The 14823-nt window shown below is 43.2% G+C and overlaps 1 protein-coding gene across 1 annotated transcript; it reads right to left on the minus strand.

Moving 5' to 3' along the window:
- Positions 1-624: 624 nt before the first annotated feature.
- On the minus strand, positions 625-2734 carry DRD5 (dopamine receptor D5). The gene has a single exon (XM_075750750.1). It carries the CDS (start codon positions 2674-2676, stop codon positions 1219-1221), a length of 1458 nt encoding a protein of 485 aa, XP_075606865.1. The 5' UTR covers positions 2677-2734; the 3' UTR covers positions 625-1218.
- Positions 2735-14823: the final 12089 nt, after the last annotated feature.

Here is a 14823-nt window from a genome sequence, read left to right on the forward strand (position 1 = left end):
TTTATAGAGTCAAAGGACTTAAAGTATATTTAAATTCCGGTTAATAAGTAAATAACTAAAAAAATGCATCAATAGCATTTTTTTCTTCTCTTGGTTTGAATAAATTCTCTAATGTCTACACTGGGAAATGCTGATTATTAACATAATTTAAAAATATAATTACTGGGTTTAGATACATCCACCTCCTAATTCTATCACCAAACTCTTCTCATTAATAATATCTTTAAAAAGTAAGTTCAAGTATAGAATTAAGTGGAAAGTTTTAATAGCTTGTAGGTATGTGTGTATATATATATGTATAGCTTGTATATATATATTCTTAGCTGCAGAGAGGGATAGCGTCAGTTACAATACCAAAGAAAAACAGGCATGAATCTAGCTGTAAGTAGAGCCATATAAAAGAGTTCATCTAAGTCAATCATTCCTATGAGCCTTGCTTTTATTCAAAACTTGTATTTTCTATACAGACTATTTTGCTTTTAAAATAATAGGGTTTAGCTGTTAGTCATTCTAACCATTCAAACAGAAATGTTAAAGTTTGAATACTTGTTGTAAACCTTTCAGGGTGATAAATGAAAGATAATAACCCCTTGATCAACGTAACTTTTATTTATTCATCTGGGAACATGGCAAGGATATCATAGGCAACAACGCCGCCTAGGAAAACATGGATTTCACATGAACTGTTTTGGCAGAAACACGCATTTAAATAATCATCCAAATCACCACCTCACTATTTCTATCTTCAAAAAAAAAAAACCTCAACAAAAAACCCCAACCAACCAAACAAAAAACAACGGAGAAAAAGAAACATAAGATCTGAACAAACAAACAGCCTAGAATTTTTTTCTATTTAATGTCTATGCCAGCCACATCTGTCCCTGATTTTAGAAGTTGTAATACTTAGCACTGACAATGGCACCTTTCATTTGCAAACACGTTATAAACATGAACTGACTGTAATTATACCACAATACCTCACCACAGCTAATCAACACGACTGCCTGGTCCTCTCCCAGCCTGGGGAAGTGCTGAATTCAGTTTGTGCTGCCAGCTCCCTGTATGACGCTGTCTACATCCTGCAAAGTGCTACACGTAGAAGTGAGTTTAGCATGAAGTGACTGACCAAACTATAGCATAAAACCAAGCAGCTTTTTCCACTCAGTGCTAATATTTTGTTCTATCACCCAAGAAGAACTGACCAGGGCAGGATGCAATTTAATGTAAACCATTTGGAGTGAAAGGTGTTATCTTTCCTAGTGAAATCTCCCCCTCACAGTCCAGCTCACAGACAGAGTCAGTGGCAATCTCGTGGTCAGGGGAGATCTGGGACATCCTATCAAAAGGGTCCTCGCGATTTTCCTCACAGTCAACCACATTTGGGATCATGTTAACATAAGCAGTCACTATCTCCTTATGGAAAAGGGTGTCCTGGTTGTAAGAGATAAGCTCGTTGCTTATATTAACAGTCTCCACTGGAGTGCTAGAGCAAAACTGACCACATCCCAGGAGGTTGGAGAAGACCTTTCTAAAGTCAGCATTGAAGGCATAGATGATGGGGTTGAGAGAGGAGTTGGCCCAACCAAACCAAACGAAGATATTAAAGGTGGTCTCACTGACGCAGGGAAGGCCAGCGTGGGGGTCACTGGGTGGGCTCTCGCAGAAGGGAACCATGCAGTTCAAGATGAAGAACGGCAACCAGCAGCAGACAAAGACACCCATTATGACGGAGAGGGTCTTCAACACCTTGGTCTCTTTCCTGATGGAGGACTTGAGGCTTGTGTGATGGTGGCAGTCAATGTGGCTGCTCCGGCAGCTCTGCGCATGCTCAGCTGCCCTCTCCAAGGAAGAGATCCGACGAATCTGCACCTGGGCAATGCGGTAGATTCGAGTGTAGGTAACTATCATGATAGCCACCGGGATATAAAAACTGATCAAGGAGGAGGAAATGGCGTAAGTCCTGTTGAGGCTGGAGTCACAACTCTCTGATGGTCCAACGAGGGTATCGTTGCTGCCAGAGGTCCCATCAGAGGGTCTCACTGCTGCCAATGCCACCCACGTGGTGCCCATGTCTTCTGCCCAGGTGGTGACAGCACCCGCTGCTGCCCAGCCAGTGCCAAATCCATCTCCAATATCACCAGCAGCAACAACATCCCCACCTTTGTGCCAGTTGAGCTGGACAGGGATGAAGGAGATGAGCACAGACAAAGCCCACGCCACGCTGATCATCACCAGAGCCAACCGTTGGGTCATCTTCCTCTCATAGCGGAAAGGGCTGGATATAGCCCAGTATCTGTCCACACTTATCACACACAGGTTCAGGATGGAGGCCGTGGAGCACATGATGTCGAAGGCCACCCAGACATTGCAGAAAGCCCCAAAGGGCCAGTACCCGGCCACCTCAGCCACTGCCTTCCAGGGCATGACTAGCAGAGCCACCAGCAGGTCCGAGACAGCCAGGGACACGATGAAGATGTTGGTGACCTTGCTCCTCAGGTGTCGGTAGCGGACGATGGCCGCGCACACCAGCACGTTCCCAAAGAGCGTCCAGAGAATGAGCAGAGCCAGCAGGCTGCCCGCCGCCACCCGCGCCGCCCCGGGGGCGCCCGCCGGCCCCCGCGTCCCGCCGGGGGTCCCCACCTCCGGCAGCAGCGGGCTCCGGCCGCCCCGCAGCATGGCTGGCGGCTCCCGCCGGCGGCGGGGGGGCGGCGGCCGGGACGCGCCGAGCAGCCAGCGCCGCCCCGCCGCCCGGCCCCATGGGGCCGCTGCCCCCCCGCCCCGCCGCCACCCCTGCCGGCTGCCCCCCGCCCCGACCCGCGCTCCTCGGCCCCCGCTCGGGGTCCCCGCCCCGCAGCTCAGCGCGTCCCCCCGCCTGGGGTCTCTGCCCCGGGGCCCCGCGCTGGGGTTCCCGCTCGGCGGCTCAGCGCTCGTCCCCCTGCTTTGGGGTCTCTGCTCCGCGCCCCGCGGCTCCCGTTTGAGGGCCGCGCTCCGCAGTTCGGCGCGTTCCCCTGCTCGGGGTCTCTGTCCCGCAGCCCCCGGTTGGGGTACCCGCTCCGCGTCCCCCCCGCTTGTGCTCCCCGCTCCGCAGCTCAGCGCGCTTCACACACACCCCCACCCACCCCACCCCCCCGCCTTGCTCGGAGCCTCCGCTTCGCCGCTCAGCCCGCTCCTCTCCTCCTCGGGCTCACCGCTCCGCGGCTCAGCGCGCACCCTGCTCGGGGTACCCGCTCCGCGCCCGCTCCTCGAGGTGCCCGCTCCGGGCTGCGCGGCTCAGCGCCCCCGCGGCTCCAGGTGGCTCCCGCCCGGGCTGGCGGCTCCGCCCGCCCCGCGCCCGCTGGGGCTCCGAGCGCGGCGAAGCGACGCCCCCGCTGCCGGCTCCCCGCTGCCCGCTCCCCGGGCCGGCCCTACCGCCCCCGCCGCCCTCTGAGCATGCTCCGCCGCCACGGACGCCCCGTCCGGGCCACCGGGCAGCGGGGATTGCGGGGGTCGGGACGGGACGGCGCGGCGGGGGCGGCCGACCTGCGGCGTTCTTTTCCTCCCTCCCGAAACCGAGTCAACCTCCCAGTTTTTTGCAGCCGTCACCGGCTTTGCGCGGTGGTTTTGCGCGGCTGGAGGGAAAAGCGCGGTCCCACCGCAGGGAACGGGGACATGCCCCCCCCCCCCCCCCGCCGCCGCACTCCCCGGGGGAAGCGGGGCTGTCGGAGACGGGCACGGCCACAGCTGGGAGCGAGCGGGGCTGAAAGTTGCCGGGGGTGGGGGGGGGAGCGGGACGGGCTACGTTTCTTCCATAGGGATCGGTAATTGTTCCGACAGGTTTTGCTGGACGACTGAGATGTATTTCAGGCAAGAAACCCGGCAAACGAAATCCGAGTCTCTGTCTTTTCAGCTCTTACATGGGATGAATCATTCCTCTCGGTAGGGCTCCAGCGCAGCTAGAAAAGTGAGGTCTGACCCTAAGCAGTGCAGGTGAGAATGCTGTGCTGCTGGACTCGCCAGGCACTCGTGTCATGCCTGTGTTTCAGAGAACATGCGTTAGTGATTTTTTTTTTTTTATTCAAAATGCTACGAGTTTAGTTTCTCCAAACCTAATTCTTTTTTAAAACCATGGTCAGAGATCAAGCCTGTTCGTGATTCAACAGAATGTTTTGGCACTAAAAGGGCTGAGAAAGCCACTCTTCGGGAGCCTTCCAGCTGCTTCTTCAGGCAGATGGGGATGGACAAGGCTCACTATACCTTGCTGGATCTGTAATGACATGAAGGAAGATTAAGTCTTAGAATTACTGAATAGAGGTAAAAAACCAAACAAACAAAAAAAAAAACAACCAAAAAAACCCCAACCAACCAAAACTCTGCAACCTTTTAGGCAATTTTCTAAAATTGTCACAAGAAAAAACTGGATCTTCACTTTAGCTCTCGCTTAAGAAATTGGCACTACTTTTCCACATCTAAGCAGAGTTATATTTAATATTGGAAGGAGAATTTAGCTTTTGTCACCACTGAATTCTAAACAGCATGACTAAAGCTGTGATGCTGAGGCAATGTGTTGTTGCACAAACTCTGCTTTCCTAAGCAATGCCTCCTACAATTTGTATAAACGAAGGACCGAATTGCACACATACCACAAGTACATGTGCCTATTGAAGCTGCCGGTTCAGAAATGTGGATATTTTATGTAAAAAAAAACATGATCTGATTCACTGCTTCACCAGTGTAGAGGTGTGTGCATATACATGCAAGTCCATCAGCACAAATTATATACTTAACATGGTATCTATATGCATGTATGTATTTATATGCGTGCAGTCATTATGCATCAGCGACTTAAACATATGTGTAGGTTTCTGTCTGCTCTAATAATGATAGTAGCCCGATAATAACACAGCCTGCTCAAACTCAGCAGCACTACGCACACACTGGTGGCTCGGTACAAATCAGCACCAGCGCTAGAAGTGAAGACATTGGGCTGCGGCTGGGAGCAGTGGAGGTGCGGGCGTATGTTATCTCCTGCCAGCTCTGCTGTGCCTGGTGGAGTCAGGCAGAGAGAGGTGCAAGAAGCCAGGAAAGACGCCTTAACCCATTGAAACAAAAATTGTCAGAGCTCACTTGTCAGACATCTAAAGAAGTAAATTTTACTATGCTTTCTGCACTACTGTCTGCAATAGGCGGACACAACGTAGAGAGGAATTTCCAAAGTCTTGTTTATCAGTCAAGTGTTGCATTTGGCTGTCTGGCTCCTGCATAACTCAGAATTTGGAGGATATAATATCCTCTCCCACCTATTTCATCTTTAGCACGTTCTTGAATTTCAGCTGATGTGAACTGAAGTTGCTCACCAGAGACACCTATGGAAAAAGATCAATCATTGAGCTGGAGGAAGTTTCATCAGCCAAAGACACTCCTGGACCTACAGGTGCACTGGTGATACAGTCTTCAATGTTGATCCAACATTTTTCATGCACACTCAAAACTTTCTTTCAAGTCACAAGAATGCATTAGGAGATCAGGAATATTTTCAATGGTAGTAGAAAAAAATACTGGTTTGTGATGGGGTGGCATACAAGACACCCTAATAGACTCCAGTGAGTTGGGAAGAGGTGGAGCAGGAGCGGGCACCAGGACAGCTGCTTTGCTGCAGCACTTGTACCAAATCATTCATAGCAGAACCAGACCAGAGTAGCAATTGTGTAACGGAGATGTTTATGGTGTGTTGTAATATTCCATCCATTGCCATCAACATTTTGTGAGCCCGGGATAAAACCTTTAACGTGTGTAAGTTATTAGCATCCTTTTTTTTTTTTTTTTTTTTTACTTTCTGTAGGCAGTTTGCATATAAATCTCATTTTAAGAATACTCCATTAAAACCACAGCTGTCACTTGCTGAGTGATTTGGGGTGGGTTTTTTAAATCCTGAAATCATCTTTGTAATGGCTTTTGTGCTTTTCCTTCAGAGCTTTGTCTCATTTTTCTTTTTTTTATTCACCTGTTAAAATTGCACTTCTCTCTCACAGCTGGCAGATTGGAAGTAATGGAATTTAACTCTTATTGCAGTGGTTCTGAGAGAAAAAAAATCTTTGCAGTTCCTGATTTTAGAAATGTATGTTTTACTAGCTCTTTCCCTTCATTGCCACATAATCTATTTCCATTTCAAAATACACAGGTCCACTGTTCTGCTGAATGATATTTATTTAAAAATAGACGACACTCAAAAATTCACACATTCTCTCATCTAAGAGATACTCGATGTCAAGAGATAAAAAAGTAATTAATGCCAAAAGGAAGTTAAAATATATAGGCACAGCTGTACTGCTGAGGTTTAGGCTATAAAAGCATCCCATCAAAAACCTCCCATTACAGTAAAGCTCTAAGACAGGCAAGAAGAGGTAGCGGTAGAGGTGGAGGAGGCTGTAAGTCTGTAGAAGTATGCTCAAGTGGAGCTATATTTAGGAGCACAGTTGAACATACGCCTAAGGTCCACCAGTTTTACTCACTGAAGCTGAAATGCTTTACTGCACAGGGATGGACAAAGGCACAGGTGTATATATAGCCACGTGAAAATATTGAGGAAGGAAGGGAGAGAACTGGTGTCATCAACTTATTCAGCACAGAAAAATCCTTGCAGACTAGGTTGGGTTCTGCTGTTCGTGTTTCAAATAAAAATAAATATGAGCAATTGGAAAATGATCAGAAAAAGATTACAGGAATTATGTCTGGGAAACTTCCTTAGCTGAGCAGAGGGCACCGGGAGGGTTAGAAACAGCTGGCAATGTCTTACGGAGGGAAAAGTTTTCTGGTAATAGATGACTTTTAATCTTTCAGGTAAAGTTACAAAAACTGCAGTGGGTAGAAACTGAATCTGTGAGAAATCAGGGTAGAGGTAAGGTGCACGTTTTTAACAGTGAGGGTGATTAATGGCTGATGCAATCGATTTTGGGTCATAATAGGTTTGCCATCATTTGTGGTCTGAAAGCCAAGGCTGAATGCATTTCTTAGAGACTGTGCCTCAGCTCACCCCCCAGCTCTGTCTTCACTCAGACCGTACCAAACAGCATTCTGTAGTCTGCGATGTGGGAAAAGTAATTTTAGATGGTTACAGTTATCCCTGCTGGCCTTAAAACCGATTTAAGTTTTTTTGACTTGGGACTGTGATGGATAGTGTTAATTAACCATATGTAACAGAATGAACGCTTCTCCCACTATCTCTGTTGCTTTTTTTCTCTGCAATGAGTGTGATATGGTTCCTACGTCAGCCGTTGATCACTCTCTGGCCACAGATTTTCCTTTTTTTTTTTTTTTTTTTTTTGTGGTTATTCATATTGAGCCTGACTTCATTTAAACCAATGGTAAAAGATGAAAGATGAATGCTGCCAAGAGAAAAAGCAAAGGATTTTTCTAAATATGATTTCCTTGTGGACTGTCTTAGTTCATCTACCTCAGTGGCTTCTATCTTATAAAATATTATCTTGTATTTTTGGATATTCATAACTATATCCCAAAAATTAGTATTATTATGTTTAATATAGCAAGAGCTTACATGATGAAAAACTACTAAAGATCAGTGACATTTGAAGCAAGATAAAAAAAAAGAGAAAACCCCTGATTTACACACTGGTACGATTTGGATATCTTATTCATATTCTGTGGGTATGCATGGATATATCCCAGGTGAACATCTGTCCTGAGAAAATTATCAAGATGAAAAAAGTGATTGCAATTTTCTAATATTTTTGTTTTGTCTTTTGTCAACAATACTACCAAGCTGCAAATAAAAACCAGGTAGGCTTAATTCCCCAAGAAGCCGCTGTAATTTTGTCTCTGGCTTAAATAGTATAACAATTTGCCCTATGGAGTAATTTGAAAACAAATTTCTTTTCAGTGTTCTGATTTCTCCATTCCTCTAACCCACTGTATATTAACAAGACCTATGAATTTTATATTGAATGTGTAAATTACAGGCTTTTTTAGTTAATAATTTTTATTGGAACACTTGCAATACATAATTTATCTTAGGATTTTACTCTGTCCATTAACTTAGTGTGAGATTGTCTTCCACAAAACGAATAGGAAAACCAAATCCTTCATGGAATCAAACAAACAGTAATTTCCGTAATGAAAACAGACGCTACTGTGAAGACTTTTAAAAGTCTGATAGAAAAAGGGGACTCAGAGGACAGAAGTCAGTGGCTGGGTCTTGGCCTCTTGAGGAACACGGATGAAGTCTCACGGGGTCGGACAGTAACTCACTGTTGGGCCCCCCTCCTCCCGAAAGGCAGCAGCTGGGTAGAAGGGAATGGGGTTGGGAAGCGGGACCTCCGAACCTCGGCTGCTTCGCTGGCACTGTGGGACAGCTGTATCCTCCCAGGATAGCCTCTGGCAAATGCTAAACAGAGAACTACAATGCAAGGTAATTTTACAAGTGTGTCAACAGTTAGAGCTGATAGGGGTTTTGATCTGTATTTTTAAGAGTGGTATAGGACCAGGGCTAGATTTTGTAGTTCAGGATTTATTTGGGGGAAGAATTCCAGTTTCAAATTTTTAAACACTAGTGGTAAGAATGAGCAAGTTTGTCACTTTGAGATAAACAGCGGTAAATTACTGCTTTTACTTAGTTCTGCCTTTTTTTTTTGCCTTCAGTAAGACTTAAAATAAAATGCTCCTTTAGAATCAACAGGTCTCATTCATCTCCGTAGCAGAATATCAGCAATAGGGATTGGAAAGTTCTTTATTAAATACCTATTGCAATAATCCTTAGGATTATTAGTACTATTACAGAACACAGAGGAACAGCTGATGAAAGACATCAGTCTGCTGACACAAGAGTTGTACTGGAGCTGACAAAGGAAAACTAAAGTGGATTCTTCTGTCCACCTGAGACAGCAATAGCTATTTATTCTGAATTGTGAGTAGCCTTCTGCATGCTGAGCAGCAGCATTTCATCCTACATTGTGTCTAGATTTATCATCCTCTTGGTTTCTCCTCCAACATACATAAGGAGGGTCAAAGAAGAAATAGGCACTTTTTCAAGTGAAGAGAGCATCAAGCCCCCCCTTTATGATCCCCATTCTTCTGGCTGACACACTGCAAATCAAAGGAGGGAGCATACAGATCAAAAAGCATATGTTCCAATAAATCAAGGCAAATACCCCGAATTCAGCAAAAAGTCATAGCCACAGTGGGTTGGTGCAGTGTGCAGCCTTGGAACAAAAACTGCCGTTGAAAAGGGAGGAGGTAGGACCTTGACAGCATTGTATGGGGCAGGCCCGGGATCAGATCATTCCCGGTGAAGTGGTCAGTCTGGGGTTCATTTGAGGAATGGCACGGCTCTGCACCCCTCTCAGGGAAGGCTTCTGGCAAAAGTCGCAGTGAGACCTAAGCAGTGGCCGTGATACTGGGAGCCAACAGTTTGTGCCAGTGATCCCTGAGTTGGTAAACCAGTAACTCTACCCGGTGAGATTTTCTGTATATTATTTTGGCAGGGTTGGTCAATCGGAAGACTCGTATATATACTAACTTTCAAGATATGTTAAAAGGCTATTTTTGCCTTGGGGATTCACCAGAGGTAACTGTATACAGGCCAGTTTTCATGAAACATAAAATGCGTATTGATCTGAGACAAAAGGAGTTGCCGTAGGGAGCAGCAGGCCCTTGAATGTCAGAGCAGAAAACAAAGCCAAGGACAGAAACTGTCAATTGAAATATTGTCAAGCTGCTTTCATCAGAGAAAATATTGCAGATCAAATTATCTGATATTTGTGAATTGTTTGTTGCACGTAGGCTATACTGATTGCACTAATTACCTGCAGTAATGATACCCAGCTCTGGATCTCAATTTTAATTTTGGAATAATTTGCAACCAGTTATTGTTGCTGCCATGGCCTTTCTAGTTAAAAATGACTAGCTAATGCATTTCCTTTTAGTACTGTTGATAGAGATCTATGGCCTGAGGAGGGACAGGCCATTTTATTTTAGATGTAGCTCTATTCAAACATAAAAGATAATCATGAGAATTATAGTTGCATAAAAGTTTAACATTCATTTCTGCTTGGACAGAATAATGCAGAAGTAGTTTCCTTCCTTGGGTTGTTTAATCTATTAATTATGCCCCACTAATTTATGTTGTCGCAGCATCAGGTCCCCACTTAACGGTGTGCAGACTGGCTTGCCTCTGTCAGGTCTCACCTGTACTTGGTGGCCACATCTCGCAGGTTCAGTGTTGGCGCCATACCTACATGCAGAGCTGTTGTCAGATGCAGGCACAGTCATCCCTCTTGATACAGTGAAGTTTTGGTTCTTATTGCACTGGAAATGTTTTCCAAAATGATGAGCAAAGAAAAGAAAATTAAAGGTTTGGAGAGAAGAAAGATACTCTGATGCTTGGAAAAGGACTCAAGAACGTTTCCAAAAGTGTGTTTGGCTAGTGGTACATCTTATTAAAGTATTTCTTGGTAATGAACCTATTTGATTCAAGCAGGCAGTGGTGGAAAATCCCACCTGGGGAGCACTGCACGAGTGCTCCTCATACCTAGGAGAAGAGCAACGAGAGGGACAAGGAAGAGGGCTCTTGTAACCAGCTACCATTAAGACATTACGAAGTTGTTGCTTACTACTTCCTAGCTGTTAATAGCTGCCTTCCTACAAAGGTCATTGCCTGTTAGAGGCAAAATTACTAAATTCAGATGATGGACTCAAGTCTGAACCAAACACCAAGTGTAGATTTAGCCCTAGACATATTATGAATTGTTTCTGTGCTTTTTTTAAAAAGCATTCTGATCTTCAGTTAAGCCTAGTAAATATTTGATTGCAGAAGAAATTAGAATAAAGAAGTTATGGTATCCTTGATAATCCTGGCTTTGTGGTCGGGACCTGTTCTTCATTACACTTCGATTAAAATGCTGATGTGGTTCCCTGGAATTAATGGATCTATGTGTGCTTTTCACAAACTGGCTTTTAATTCCAGGTATGTTGCAGTGACATTCAAGCAAAGATTTATTGGAAAATAAACAAGAAGTACCCACTGCTTGTGCAAGTTTTGATGGAAAATGTTGCATAAAGACAATAAATTGTGTTTGCTGGAAGTGAAGGAGATGGCAACTGGGTTTCCTGCCATCCCTGTTCTTTCAGAAAAACTTCCACCTACTGCATCTATCTTTCTTTGATAACGTATTCTTAGGCCAGAGTTGTGATCCACTTGCTTCTAGCAAGAATTCAAAAATGTGTTACCAAAGGACATATTTATAGGAATGAAACTCACTCTGTTCTTAGGTGAAGTACAGTAGCAGAGGAAGGCAGGACATGTGCCACAGAAAACTGCAAGTTTTGCTTTAAATCTCAGCCAAATGAGTATTATGGGACATAACACACCTCTAAATAATAATAAAAAAAAAAGGACTCTGACCATTAACTATTGACATTCATGTGAAATTTCCCATTATCATCGACTTCAAGACCAAATTCATTCTTTAAAGCTAATAGAGCCGACTCTGTTTTTTAAGGTTCCTGTTAACAACTGCAGCTGCTTCAATTCTGTTTAAACACAGATCTCATTTTATTCATGCATGCACAGAATGAGGCCATATCCTTGAGGACAAGTGTTCCCAGGGAATAAGTGATCCAATGAGCCAGCTGTACATACATCATCTCTAATCAGACAGAGTGAGGTAGGAAAAATTTTAAAAATGCATGTTTGTATTAAAATCTTGAAGTTTGGGTATCCTTTTTATTTCATGGATTTTAGGTGCAATTTAATGGGTGCACATTTGATTTTGATAATACTTCATATAAAATATGGCCAGTGGTGTCCACAAGCTCATTTTTCAGGATCCAGAAATGAATCATTTAAGGGTATTTGTACATCACTACGCATGGATACTCATATCTCCATTCAACCTGTGTTTTGCGTACTGTCAGGTTGCATAGAGAATAAATAACATTCAAATAGCATTCATTGGTTTTGCCAAGCTGCTTTCTGACCTGCCTTGCTAAAACTTCAACAGGGCCATCACAGGCCTACTTGCACACAAGTGAAGAAGTGGTGTTAACTGCAAAAAATGAAAGCACAGTTTGTAAATCCATGGTCTGCTAGTGTCCAGAAACCTCTGCTTAGTGAAAGGTCTGAAAAATTATCCTTTTAAAAAGCCTTTTTCTCTTTATTCTTGAAAATGTAATTTCTAAGCATATCTTAATCTTGTTAAGTAATAAATTAAATTAAGATTCATCTTGGCTACACATAACATTGCCATCAAATTGACAAATAAACTAGCCGGGTCACATTATTATGATTGAAATTTGCACTTCATTTTCAGCTAGAAACAACTCCAGCAAATAACAAAGCCTACAACTTAACAAAACTACTATATCTTTAGTTTTATTTTTAACCAAATCCTGCTTTGTTCAGAGCTTTTGCAGGAAAAGGCAGAATAACACAAGCAGGATATAGTTTGTGCCCCTACTTAGGAAAGAGCTGAGTAGATCTTGAAGGATTTATTGCATGCTGCTCAATGGAAGAGACAGTCAGCTTTTTTTTTTTTTTAAATGAACTAATTATCCTCATAAGGATCTTAAATTTTCTAGCCAGTGAAAAGAAACATGTATTTGCATTTCTTGAGTAATATCCCTCTCTGCTGTTCTCTGGAGCCGTCTACTCCTCTGCACTGCTACAGTCCACTCAAAGGCTATGGACCACAAATGGGTCATACAACACAAGAATATTTCCAAAAAAGTCATTGAAATTTTTTTAAAGTAATTAAAAGAGTAAATTCAATTAAGTAATTAAAAGAGTAAATTCAAATTATTTAGAAATACTAGTAAAGGAATTCTGTTATTTTAGAAAGACTTGACCATGACACCTCCACCTTCTTCCATCTTAGACTTAGCATCACTGACATTAAAAAATACTTTGAAAAAATCTATGGTCATGCAAGTTTGACTCTTCAGGCAAATGCTTAAGGATTGTAGGAATCTTTTTGCACATTAGCAGCCTTTATGCCTTTACATATATGGGTTTAAATGCTACCCAAGAATTTATTATTGAATAAACAAAATTATCTAGGGAGGAAGGGAGGGAGTGGAAAGGTCTAGCAGAAGGATGTGATGAACATCAGAGAATAGCTTTCTGATTAAGATTATGCAGCAAAAATTCAGAATCCTTTACATATCAAGTGCATTTTGGACTTCACTAAAGAAATTATTTTTAAAAAAAAAAAAAGTCTTTTAAAGTAGTATTAAATTGCTCTCAAAGACATTCCCTGGCAATCTCAAAGCAGACAAGCTGTCCCCTAGACATAACTCAGGAACACAACAGCAGCTGTTAGACCTCTCTCCTGGGTAAGCCAGCTCTCCTGCCTCCTGTCACATGCTTGACCAGATAGGTAGGCAGAAATAGGGTAACTTCGTGCTTTTTCTTATATTTTAAACCCTGTGATAAATTAGTATCGTCGATATATGCTAGAGAAAAACAAACGAGACGTTTGAAAGCAGCCATTTAAAAAAGCCCAGGTTTAGCATTGATCAGAGAGTTAGAGATCACACTATGTTAAACAATCTGATTATTGTGCCTGGTCCAAAAATCTACGTTTCTTAAAACTCTATGTGTCTAAAGTATTCAGAACTTCATGACTCACCATTGCTTCAACAGTAGTTAAACTAAGACCTGCTTCCATAAAATATTCTGCATTTGGATGAAACAATATTTTTTTGAGAAAAGTCCTGCCGTGAAAACCTCTTAAGCTTCTCAGGCCAAAATCAAGTCTCTGGTCCTGAAACAGAACCATTTAAGTCAGCAGGGTTTCATCAGTGCAGCTCAGAGTAGAATTTGCCCATTAGCATGTTCAAAGCATTTACTCACTGCCAGAGTGCTGCCTTAATTCACTTTTCTGAATAAAGCTCAATTTCAGCACTCAAAATCAATTTAATATTGTGGACAAATGAAATTATTTCAATAGCGATGTTAAAAGCCAGAAAACGCTAAGTAATTGCAGATGAAATATAACTAAATAAGGATGTTATTTATTTTTGAATCTTCCAAATGTTTGCTACATGTTTGTAGTAGAGCATATGGCCCCTTCTTGGCCCTAGGGATTAGCAAGCTCTGCGTTGGTTGAACACACATACTGGGAATCAGCTAAACAGCACCAGTTCCAGCTGAAGAATGACATGGGACCTACCCCACAGAAGCAGAGGAAGAAGAAACAGGTTTCCTCTAGCCATCTTTATGAGGACTTAAAAGATGAAGTGGAATTTGTGGGCTTACCTAGTGAAATTAATTTTTTCTGATACCAGAATTAGCTGTAGAATTGGTCCAAGAATTGATTTGGAAGGAAGATTAAAGCTTTATTTGATTAGCTGGATGGCCCTCTTCACTCTACTTAAAATGGAACCAGCCTGAGAGACAACCAAGTGGTTAAAGCTGGTGTTTGCATGGAAGTAGGTGAGATCAAGCTACTGTGTTCAAGGAGAAAGATAGAAAATATTAGTGCCTAGAATGAATGTAAGAATTAATAGAGATGTGATAGCAGAGCATGACAAGCAGCTCTAGAGAGAGGCAGAGATTACAGCAACGTGATCAGATTGTGACTCTTTTAAAAAACATTTAAAATTGAACAACCGTAATTGCTTTCAGGAGCACAGGCGTTACGCTCAGCCTCGCTGATGGTTCATCTAACTCAGACTTCACCTGGTACTTCAGATGAAAGTTGCTTCACCTGATCTGAGTTTTGCAACAGGTAAAGCAGGTAATGGCTGTGTGTTCCGCAAAATAGAACTGAAGATTGATGATGATGGGAAGCAACTCCTACAAGTAATCGGGTAATTTATCGAATGGTCTGCGTT

Source organism: Balearica regulorum, chromosome 4 (genome assembly GCF_011004875.1).
Source record: "Balearica regulorum gibbericeps isolate bBalReg1 chromosome 4, bBalReg1.pri, whole genome shotgun sequence".
In the NCBI taxonomy this organism is placed as follows: domain Eukaryota; kingdom Metazoa; phylum Chordata; class Aves; order Gruiformes; family Gruidae; genus Balearica; species Balearica regulorum.